At 39.6% G+C, this 12395-nt stretch overlaps 1 protein-coding gene across 3 annotated transcripts in view; it reads right to left on the minus strand.

Annotated features, from left to right (window-relative positions):
- ZFC3H1 (zinc finger C3H1-type containing) overlaps positions 1 to 4877 on the minus strand; it is a 53731-nt gene extending 48854 nt beyond the window's left edge. For 2 of the 3 annotated variants that reach the window (XR_011559484.1, XM_070755698.1), the window contains exons 1-2: positions 4111 to 4877; positions 919 to 1332 (exon numbers count right to left, since the gene is read on the minus strand). Coding sequence is in view for 2 of the 3 variants with exons in the window: in XM_070755698.1 (XP_070611799.1) it covers positions 919 to 1332; positions 4111 to 4666 (970 nt within the window). In the remaining variant the exon portion in view is untranslated. The remainder of the gene's footprint in view (positions 1 to 918; positions 1333 to 4110) is intronic. The other variant, XM_070755699.1, reaches the window with a different exon arrangement.
- Between the last annotated feature and the right edge of the window lie 7518 nt (positions 4878 to 12395).

Here is a 12395-nt window from a genome sequence, read left to right on the forward strand (position 1 = left end):
AACTCCTGTGCCAGTCCAGAGGTTTCGCCGAGTGATGGCAGGTTAAAGTCCCCCAAGACAATAAGTCTGGGGAACCCCACCGCCAACCTGGCTACCTCAAGTAGCACAGGCAGGGCTTGTGACACGCAGCTGGGAGGCAGGTACGTGAGAAACAAGCCCACCTGAACCCCTAAGTCCAACTTCACCAGGAGGGACTCACAACCCGCAATCTCTGGAGCAACGAGTCTACGCAGGCAAAGACACTCCCTGGCTATAATAGCCACTCCTCCCCCCCTTCCCTGGGGTCGAGGCTGATGCCATATCTGAAATCCGGCTGGGCAAATTTCAGAGAGAGAAACTCCTCCCTCCGGCCCAGCCAGGTTTCAGGTACACATGCCAGGTCGGCCTCCTCATCCAAGATCAAATCCTGGATGAGGAGAGCTTTATTTACCACTGACCTGGCATTGAGTAGCAGCAGCTTGAGCCCAGGGCCAGAATTACATTCATCACCAGTGCCCAGGGTTGAACTCACAGGGCCAGAACAAGAGATCATTATTAAGCAGCGATCCCTCGTTCCCGTGGAACGGCTAGCTCTGTGGCTCCCGTAATAGAATAGAATACAATAGAATTAGGTTAAAATAACCCTTATTTTGTTGTGTGAATGCAGCCTATGTCAAAGGAACTTTTAATTTGTAAATTCTTCGACACATATTTAATATATATTTACTTCAACTATTGGCTTTTTAAAAATTGATAGTTTTCTTAATTCCAATAACCAGAAAATGCAAATAATCTTAATCAAAAAGTTCAGCTTCTAAGCATTATTTTTGGTAATAAAATTTAAACTTTATTTTTTCATTGAGAAACATTTTTAAAAATTGAAGGAATTAAACTTAATTTCAAAAAGATTACATATAATCAACTTAATTTTTTTTTTACCTTCATTGATATCCAGGTCGTTTTTCTGTGAATGTTCTTTTATTCCATCTTTTGCTTTTTTCAACTTGCTCCTCTCAGCTAGCGTGGGCAGTTTTTGCCTAAGAGGTTTCAGTTCAAACGCCTGAAAAGTTAATACTTTATTCTCCTCAGGAGACACTTCATTTACAGCATCTTTTGTAATACTGACATTTTCAATTGTTATTTGGTCCTGTGGACTGGCCACTTCACTGTTGCTTTGTTGGGCACTGTCTTCTTTATTATTTAGAGCCAGTTTCTCATCTTTATTAATACATTCAAGTTCTAGTTGAATCTGTTTGTATTTCAACAAAAGATCCTCAAAACTCTCTTCAACTGAGTTATCATTTTTAGAAGAATAGTTCTGCTTGCGAAATGGGGACTTTCCAAATGTTTTGGCTGATGCATTAATTAAAGAATTCATCTAGAATACATTTATTGATACCATTACAATATGAATATATTATACAATATATTCAATACAAATGAATATATTCAAATATTGAAAAGGAATGTTAGGCGTTAAGAAATTTTACTCCATGCTTATACACCACTATATATTCAAAAATATTTTCAGAATGTAATAAAGAAAACATATATTGTACTTCCGAATCTATTCACCATCAATAAAATTTTCATTGGCTTGTCATTGCACCTGATTCTTCTCTGGCACTTTAAATATATCCTCTGAGGATACTGTCACAATTAAGCTTGATAATTTCTTATCTGAAATATGTCTAGCCTTAGTACACATCCCAAATGATATTTTTTTTGAAGTCTGCTAGTTATTTGGTCAAATAATCGGATTTAAAAGTACAACCGGACAGTGTCAGGATAAGAGGCTATAAAATAATTCTACAACACAATAATTTTCATTTATCTCACACATAAACAGATTATTGTATGTAAGTTTTCTATATAACGAATCTTTCATTTTATTTTCCATTATTTACTTATCATGTTAATTCCACTTTAATATTGCAAATTTTGGAAAGGCAAACTTAGGCTTTTGATATTGATAAATATTGTCTATTGACTTTCATTTTTGTTGTTATACAGTACTTCTTAATGGCTCAAATTTACACTTTTCAGTTATTTTCCTTAAATTTAATTACAAGTCATTTAAAACTATTTCAGAAGACTGAAGAACTATAAACTGGGTGATTTTAAACAGGAATAATTGAACTGATAAAAACTGAAAGTTTCAAATTCAAGTCTGACAGCTATTTGATAAAATTAAAAGTGTTTAAGTTCTTCAACATTTAATATTAAAGTACTATTTACTGTTAAAGTTTTTAATCTGTTTTTATCTTTTATTATTTTTACAAATAACTCCAGGTGTTGAACAAATCCAACAATCAGGAGGTTGTGCGTTAGATCCTAGGTAGAGACAGATATAAGGGTCTCCTGATTGGGCAGGGGATTGGACTAGATGACCTGGAAGGTCCCTTCCAACTCTGTTAACCTGATCTGACCTAACACACCTTCCTCCTCCTCCTTTCCTCACAACAACTCTGTAAGAGTCAGGCTGAGAATGTGACTCATCAAAATATACCCAGCTAGCTTTCATGGCTAAAATGAGACTTATGGTCTCCTGCTTTTTAACTTGGGCCCTTAACTACTACACCAAACTGGCTCTAGACCACTAGACAAACAGATGTTTTGGATATTTGAAAGGGCAACATGAAACATCAATACATAAATTATTCCAATTTGCAAATTATCAGCCCAATGGCCTAGTGGCAAAGTTTCAAATATAAGTATCAACAATTTATCTAAAATTTAATTGACCATTCTATGTTGAAATAATTATCATAAGACAAGTTGATCATGTAAACTACTTAAAGCAATTTTACAATTTGAAAATATAATTGAATAAAATTAAATTCATTAATGTACCCACTAAACTATGAAAATGAAAAATAAAAAATTTATACAGCAATAGGTGGAGATTGTTTGAGAAGTACTTTCATTCAAAATAAGAATACTAAAATACACTGACATACCCATGCAAGAACAACTCTCAAAAGTTCTGAATGCATCTTCATATATTTGAAATGCTAAAATACAGACCAAAACTACATCCTATTCCATAGTTGCATGAATAAAACTAGTTAATTAAAAGCAATCCAAACAAAAATATTACTTAAGTGGTATATATATTGAAGATATGAGATTGTAGTAATGTTTGGCAATGATATTCAGAATCAGCTCAAACTCATTAAATATACCTTCAATGAAAAGGAAGATAAAAAGTCTCTAGTCAAAAGCAGCAAAAATCTATCAGAATTCTATGCTAATATCTGACCCTAATTGTGTCAATGCAGATCATATTCCCCACAATATATTCTTAGTATCACAGGCTTAGCTATGTAATTTGCAATATAATCCTTTGACTGTTTAGAAAGCATTTATTAATATCAATGTATTATGCAAAGTTGCATACGAAATCTCCTTGAACTATTCCCAAACACGTGGAAGTTTATAAATAACAAATTAAATACTATTCTAATCATATTAGAAATAAAATACAGCCAATGAACTTTTTTTTTTAAAAAAAGGGGGTTAATATACAATATCTGACAAGGATCCCTAGCACTAATGCAATGAAGATCACCCACTGAACTCTTCCAAAACCGAATAGCTAATAAATGTGAAATTAAGTTCTAAATATTTCCAAGCTCAATAACCAGTTAAAGTGACAGCAGTGAATCTTTCCAATCTCTATTAACGTTCAATTCTTCAGCAGATTTTCAAGCAGGTCAAATCTACACGTCCCCCCTTCTGCAAATATTGTTTAAACATTCAGGTTTGCAAACTTCCCTCTGTTTCTAAAACAGCTTTCCCAAGCTGGTGACCTCTACATCTATCGAGAGCACATTTCCCATTATTCTCGGCAAACCTCAACAACTCTGCATTCAGATCTTCTTCCATCACCCTCAGACTAAGAAACAGCTCTTGACCCTTTATGATGTCGTCACTGTAGTCTCCACCCAACCTTGAACAAGCCAAGACAGCAGCTGGATTTCTTTCCAATGATCGCCTTGTATAACCTATAATCAGACTTAAACGAACCCAGATAGCAAATTTAAGTCGCCTCATGCACAGCACCCCTTCCCTCGAGATAAAGAAGCAGCACCACCAGCAGCAAAAGGAAACTGTTAATGAGAAGGATACATTTCCGAGGCGAAGGCTCCCTCCAGCCTTGGCTGCCGCTGTATCCGCCACCTCCTCCCGAGGGCTTTCCAGGGGAATTGCCACCTCGACTCCTGCCCCAGCGGCCTCCGCCCCGGTAGGCCCTGCCTCGAAAACGAAACCGGTCCAGCGCGTTGTGGCTGCGTTCCCAGAACGAGAGTCTTGGGCCGGCGTCGGGGTGAGGGCCGGGTGGCAGCCGCGAGCACGACGAGGAAGGAGGCGGCTGGGGACGGAAAGGCTCCTTGAGCCGGTACCCGCCGCCTCCGCCGTGCCCGTGGACGTGTCCGAGTTCCGGGGGAGGCTGGTGGCGCAAGTGAGGGAAGCGGCGAGAGGAGGACGGGAGGCTATTCCGCAGGTCGGGAGGCGGCCTGCGTCGGGCGTAAGGGCCCCGGGCGCCACTCCGGTCTCTGCCGCTGGGTTCAGGGGGTGCATCGTTGTTGTCATCGTCGCTGATTTCTCCGTCCTCTAGCTCCCCTTCCTCTTTCGGGGAGAGGTCGCTCGGGGTCGCCGCCTTCTCCTCAGCCGCAGAAGCCGCCATAGAAGTTCCTCAGCGCTAACTGGGCCGCAGACACAGAAGAAAACGCCCCGGGCTGGCCCGCCCACAGGCGTACCGCTCACTTTCGGTGTCTTTTCCAAGTGGCGCGATGGCCGGCCCAGTCAGACCCCAAACTTGTACGCGCAACACCACCCTTCCCCTTTGCTCTCAAGACTCTCGCGAGACTTAGTTTTTTCTGATCTTCCCCTTCCTCAAAGGATAGCGGCGGGGGGGGGGGAAGAGGAGCATCACAAAGGGGGGGCAGCGAAATGCACGTTGGGAATTGTAGTCCCCCGCCGTCAGGAAATTGAGGCGATCAGTCGCACTTCAAGGAAGAACTGGGAAATAATAACGGTTCTTTAACGGCGATTGTTCCTCCTGTAAAAATTATGAGGAAAAGAATGTTTGAAGATCCAATAAAGCCTTCATAGAGCTTAATTTAGGCGTAGATGCAGAACAAGACAGAACTCAGCTTTACCGGTGGGTTTTGTATCGTTCATAATTAACTTGTGGAATCCTCCGCTGTAAAATGTGGAGATGAATAGCCTAATATTTTTAAAGCTTTAAATGAGGAGTGCCCTTATTCCGAAGAAGAAGAAATCCAATAAGGAACATTTAAAAGTGGGCATGTTTCGTCTAGAGAGAAAACCAGGGGGAGAAGTTCCTCAAATTTTTAAAGGACTGTCACAGGGAGGGAGGTGTAGTTTTAGTCTAAGAAGGTAGAATGAGAACCAGCAGGTGCAGCAGAAGCTTTACCGAAAGCGATCCAAACTTGAAATATTGAATACTCTGACAGTTGTTAAACAGTTTCCCAGTTGTTAAACATGCACGAGTTTGAGCATGATTCATCTCTAGAAAGAAATTTTGCAAGACTATGATTTGAAGATCCCAGCTCAAACTCAGGAAGTTGGAGTAGACCACTGAGTTCCTTTCCAACCTTGTGTGTCTAAATCATGAAAGCCAATACTGGAGGCTGTTGGGGTCTGGATGGGTGTCAACAGGCTCAAATTCAACCCTGACAAGACAGAGTGGCTGTGGGTTTTGCCTCCCAAGGACAATCCCACCTGTCCGTCCATTACCCTGGGGGGGGGGAGTTATTGAACCCCTCAGAGAAGGTCCGCAACTTGGGCGTCCTCCTCGATCCACAGTTAACATTAGAGCACCATCTTTTGTCTGTGGCAAGGAGGGTGTTTGCCCAGGTTTGCCTGGTGCACTAGTTGCAGGGAGTCTCTCCTCACAGTCACTCATGCCCTCATCACCTCGAGGTTCGACTACTGCAAGGCTCTCTACATGGGGCTACCTCTGAAGAGTGTTCGGAAACTTCAGATTGTGCAGAATGCGTCCGCAAGAGCAATCATGGGCCTTCCCAGATACGCCCAAGTCTCGTCGTCATCACTCCGCGGCCTGCACTGGCTGCTGATTAGTTTCCGGACACAATTCAAAGTGTTGGTAATGTCCTATAAAGGCCTACATGGCATCGGACCAGAATACCTACGGGACCGCCTTCTGCCGCACAAATCCCGGCGGCTGATTAGGTCCCACAGAGTTGGCCTTCTCCGGGTCCCATCAACTAAACAATGTCATCTGGCGCAGTGTTTTCCAACCTTGGCAACTTGAAGATATTTGGACTTCAACTCCCAGAATTCCCCAGCCAGCGAATTCTGGGAGTTGAAGTCCAGATATCTTCAAGTTGCCAAGGTTGGGAAACACTGGTCTGGCGGGACCTGGGGGAAGAGCCTTCTCTGTGGCAGCCCTGGCCCTCTGGAATCAACTCCCTCCGGAGATTCGAACTGCCCCCAAACTCCTTGCCTTCTGCAAGACTTTGAAGACCTATCTATGTCACCAGGCACAGGGTAAATGATGCATTCCCTTGTTCACTAGTAAGATTTATGTGTGGTATGATTGAGTAGTATTGACTGTTTTTAAATAATAGTGGGTTTTAGCTTCAGTTTTTTAAGTATTGGATTTGTACTAAATTGTTTATTGCTATTGTGAGCCGCCCCAAATCTTTGGAGAGAGGCGGCATACAAATCTAATAAATAATAATAATAATTATTATTATTATTATTATTATATCAGATTTTATAAGTGACAATTGCTAAAAATAGCTGGATGCTAATATCTTGTGTGTGGGCTTTCCATATCTTTGTTTGTTTGTTTGTTTATCTATCTAATTTATATGCTGCCCAACTCCTCAAGGACTCTGGGTGGCTTACAAGAAATAAAAATATTAAAAATAACAATTTAAAAAATAATTACAAAACCCTAGTAAAAGCCATACATATATTTCAATATCTCTCATAGCCAGATCTAGATGGTATCTTATTCGGTCAATGGCCTGCCAGAACTGGTTGGTTGTTTTAGTTGGTTGATTAGTTTAGTTGGTTAGTCACTGTAGAAAACGTGGGTGCAAAGAAGGACTTTAGAAGATTTAAAGTCCCAGAAGGATTTTAAGTGCTTCCCTTCAGTTCATGATGCAGCAGAAAAGTGGAATACTTTTAATTGCAATGAAGCTAGTAATGCAATGTTGTGATAGTGACTTTCCTGTGTTTCCTGGGACAGGTAAAGGAAAGTGGTGATCCTTAAGGTTTATTTCCACTGTTATTCAACATCACCTATTGTTGGGGAAATAATCACGTTCTTTAACATGTGGACAAGTAGGAATAGGTGAATATAGATTTTAGTTTAGCCATCAAGTTGCTCAACTAACATGTAAGTACAGAGAGATATGTAATGATAGATAGAAGCTGCCTTTCTGTTTGACACAACCACTCCTATGTGTTTGAACCTCCTGTGATTGTTTTTAAACAGGAGTCTAGAGCAATTTTGAAATTTTGCTAAACCTTTGACCAGGTTTGGGGGGAGCATATAAGGTGACACAGAAGGAACAAATGATAATAGCAAACTGTTCTTGATTAGCATTGCCAGGGAATAGCAACACCTGGAAATACCCTGTGGAGTAGAGTTAGTCCTTAAAGTTACAACCATATTGGAGCTTGTCCATTGGGATCAGACATCAAGACAATTATTAAAAGAACTGTAGCAAGTAATGATCAATCATCCCTGCTCCTCCCTGTATATTCATTGAACACACAGGTCAATAAGTGGAGCATGAGGTACCTCTGGTGGGAGAAATTCTGAGAGGCCTAATGCAGGCACAAGGCCATCTGCCTTGGGTCTCCACAGCCTCCTTCACCACGAGATATCCCATGCTTTGCCTATCCTTTGGGTAATTTGCATACATGCCCACCACACAACTGACTGACTTGTAACAAACAATATGGAAGGAGAAGATGGGGTGTGCCTACTTGCCTGGTTGCAGCTGTCTTTCTGGGGCAAAAAGAAAGGATGGGTTTTCGAGCCTTTCAGAGCTATAATTTCAATATTTGCATATGTTCAAAAGCGTTCCTTAGTACTTCGGGATTGGGCAGCATAGAAGAATACATACATACATACATACATACACAAACAAACAAACAAACAAACAAATAAGCAAATAAATAAACAAGAAAATAAATAAACAAACAAGAAAATAAATAAATAAATTTAAACAACACACGCCCAAATCCACATTTCTTCAATAAGAAAATGAAAAAAAGCTGGAATTGAGGGACTTGTCTAAAAATCTCCTCACTCCTAATTAGGTTTTGAAATTAACCTCCCCACCTCTGCCTTCCATTCTCCATCTTTAACAGCTTAATTTGCTAAATATACTGCATGCCTGGAAAGAGGGTGTCAAAATCTATGAGTTACTTACTTTGACCCAGGCTGAAGAGCATGATAAAGGGATGAGGCAAGAAAAGAATTTTTTTCTGCAGGAAGCTAGGTCATAAAAGCAGCCACATAGCAAATTTTTTTGCAAGGGCTCAGCTTCTGTCCTGTTTGGTGTGTTGTGCTCCAGCTGGCTAAACTTGTTGAGCTGAATTTTTTCTTCAACTTTCGAGACAAAAAAGCTGCATTGGGGCATAGGAGGATGCTTTAGGATTACTTTCCATAAAATAGAAATATACAATTTCTATCAGTGTGAAGGTATGGTGAAGACAAGGCTTGGCTCTGCTCCATTGCATCATTTAAAAGCTTAAAAACAATATCAAATCCTTGGCTTCACTTAATTTTGGATGGGCTTGATAAGTAATAAAAGTTTTCAGACAGATGGAAAATAATATCTGGCAGTAACAAATACGTAAACCTATCTAATTCAGCATCATTTCAGAAATTTTATAGATCATTTTATTTAATATCTGGGATGTTGCAGGAGAGGATAGAAAGGTTTCAAAGAGACAGCAAGACAAATTTAGACATAGGGAATATAGTTTTGAAGGAAAAAAGTTAGACCAATAAAAATACCAGGTAAAAAGATTCAAGGACTCAGATAATTAACAATAGTGTTTAATGTTCAATGTGCAAGACAAATATCTAGGCTGGGGAAGCAAACAGGAGGAAATGGGAGAATGTGACACTAGAAAATTTTATCATGTTTTTTTTAAATTTATGTTTAGTTCTTTTCCTTTGAATTATTCTGCTGTCATTATTAAATGTAGTCTTTTTTATATTTCACTATTTAAATAATAAAAAACCCAGAACAGTTTTTTGGAAGAGGGTAGCAATTTACAGTAAATGTGATAGACAGAAAAATAGACATCCTTAAAATAAAAAAAACTGGAGAGACACATCAAAGTTCCACATTCCCTTGTCCTGAGTTACATAAGGGCTAAGGATATTTATTTATGTATTTATTTATTTACTTATTTACTCACTCACTCACTCACTTACTTACTGGGATTTATTTACTTGGATTTATTCATTTGGGTTTCTTTATTTGGATTTATTTATTTATTTATCTATTTATTTGGATTCATTCATTCATTTGTTTGTTTGTTTCTTTATTATTTTTATTTATATGCCACCCCTCTCTGCAGACTCCGACAGCTTACAATATGTAAATTTAAATCCAAATGTAAAAAATTAAACTAACTAATCTAAAACCCCAATTCCTTAAAAACCAATCACTCTCATTCAGTCAAACATACATTCCATTCATCAGCCGGGAGCTAATGTCTAATGGCCCCAGACCTATCCTCATAGGTGGGTCTTTAGACTCTTGCAGAATGCAGGGAGAATGGGAGTGGTACAAATCTTTGAGGTGGAGGGTGGGAGCTGGTTCCAGAGGGCCGGGGCCCCCACAGAGAAGGCTCTTCCCCTATGCCCTGCCAGGCGATATTGTGTGGTTGATAGGACCTGGAGAAGACCAACTTTGTGGGACCTGACCGGTTGCTGGGACTCATGCGGCAGAAGAGTAAGTAATCTGGTCTGATATATACTTTTAATACCATTCCAATGCATTTTGTGCATTTTTATATGAATCATTTAAAATTAAGGTGGAATGGGATTGGGGTAATAATTAACAAAATAGGTGCAGATCATGCTTTAATTGAACCATGATTCTCTACAACTCCAGCCTGTATGATAATAAAGAATGTCATGTGTTCTAATTCATTCATAACTAAGGCCACACAGTCATTCACACTATGAAAAATTTAGAATGAATAACTAACTCATTAAAAAAATTCTCCACAATATTGGAATGAGACCTCATTCCAGAGGACAAGCACTGTGACAGAGACTCTGCACTTCCATGGTTCTGACAGAGGGATATTATTTAATGGGAAATAGTGGTTTCTCAAGCAGCCAGGATCTATGCCATGAAGGGCTTTATAAATAACAGCCAACACTTTGAATGGCACCCACATGCAAACCTACAATGAGGGCAAATTGCAAACTAAAGATGCTACGTGGATATGCTAAGGCCTGCCAACTCTGCTACATTCTGAACCAACTGAAGTTTCCAAGTGGTCTTCAAGGCAGCCCATATAAAAGTAGTGAAGCCATGAGGTGACCAGGACATGAGTGATGTGTCTCCCGATCTACAAAAGGGTGCAACTGACACACCAGATTAATCTGTATAAACAACTGTCACCTTCCTGACTACAGCTGTTACTTGTTCATCAAATGTGGATGCATGAAGGACCGTAGGTTGTACACCACTCTTATTCCACCCTATCCAAAGGCAGGTGGAATATCCCTAGGTCTGGGTGGCCAAAACACCCAAAATGTCTCAGCTTTTGTAAAACTGAGTTGGAGACAGTTCCTACCTATGCAAATCCATACATACTATAGACATTGGGACAAAAATTTGGTAATAGCAGGTGGCCGGGCTGGGATTGAGAGATAATAGTATCATTAATATATTGATAATGCTGAACCCCAAACTGGATGGTTTCAAGGAGATTTTGGAATGGAGGGTAGATAGTAGAATCCTATGGCATCCCCTCAAAGAAGAGTCCAGGAATGTAATCTGACCCCAAACCCCAACCAATACCTGTTGGAACCAGCCTTGGAAAAAGATTGCTACTTTTAACCTAGATCCACCATAGATAATCTACAAGTGTGACCAAAGTTGTCTCAATTCTAAATCTGGGCCTGAAACCTGACTGAAAGAAGACTAGATCCTATGTTTCCTATAAGGTTTCCATCAACTACAGATCAATCATTTTCTCAAAAACCACCTCTCAAAAGGGAAGGAGACTGGATGAACGCACATGGGTTCAAAGATGGATTTGTGAGGATGAGAGGACCAACACATCTTTCATGACATGTGATACTATCTCCTTTGTTAAGCTGAGAACACAGCATGAACATAAATGCAAGTTGCTTCCCTTGGCTATTTTTACAGCTCAAGAAGGGCCTGGATCCAGAAACAGGTGGCCAGGTTAACAGCTGAAAGGCTCTCTAAAGAAGGATGACAGGAGTGATTTGAAAGACAATAAAAGAGTGATATATCCATAGCAATGGATGAGATCAATATCCACCACTTCCAGATTCTGTATTACAGTAATCCCACCATGACAAAAAACAATAAGTATGCAGACAATTAGTAACTTAACTCAGGCCACAAATTCCTAGGCGCTCAAGTAACTTAAAGAACCTGGATGGCAAAATAAAATTCCAAGGACCAACAGCCTGGCTAGCCTGGCAACATATCCAGCAGTTCAGGCAGAGATGCTACTGGGCAGCAGGTAGAGTGGTACACTATCAGCAATCCCAGATGTTCCTCTATGCCCAACTTCAACACCTCACATCTGGTTATCTGTGAAGCAAAGTCCTTGAAAGTTTACAAAAACTCACAAATGGCAATAGTCCCCCTCCCCACCCCTTGGGCTGCAGGCAGGTACAGAACCTGAAACCTGGGTAGGACCATTTTTGCACTGATATAGTGAGAGATAACAAAAGTAGCAACAACACATATACTGTATGTCACAATGTGGCTCTTTTTCCCAGTTTAAATTTACTTTAATGATACATGGAACTACAGTTTTTAATACATAGGGGTTTTTTTTCAAATTAAAATAAAACATTAAAATACAAATTAACATAAAGAAAAAGGGAAAATGAATAATAATATCGCCCCCTCTAAGTTTAAACAAATAATACCAATCTATCATGTATCTTCAACTATTAATAGTCAACATACTAAGAAAACTATTCATAAAATATCCTCTTAATTTCATCCAAAAAATAGTGAATTCTTAACAATAAAAAACTTACAAAGCTACAATATTTCTTAGTTAAATGCAACCTAATAATCTTTAAATCCCAAAGTCAAAAGTTGATTATCTTGTAAGAAATCTCTAGTCATGTGAAATTTAGTCAAATTATTGTCTCTAAGCAAGCA

The sequence above is a fragment of the Erythrolamprus reginae genome, chromosome 6 (genome assembly GCF_031021105.1).
Source record: "Erythrolamprus reginae isolate rEryReg1 chromosome 6, rEryReg1.hap1, whole genome shotgun sequence".
Lineage (NCBI taxonomy): Eukaryota > Metazoa > Chordata > Lepidosauria > Squamata > Dipsadidae > Erythrolamprus > Erythrolamprus reginae.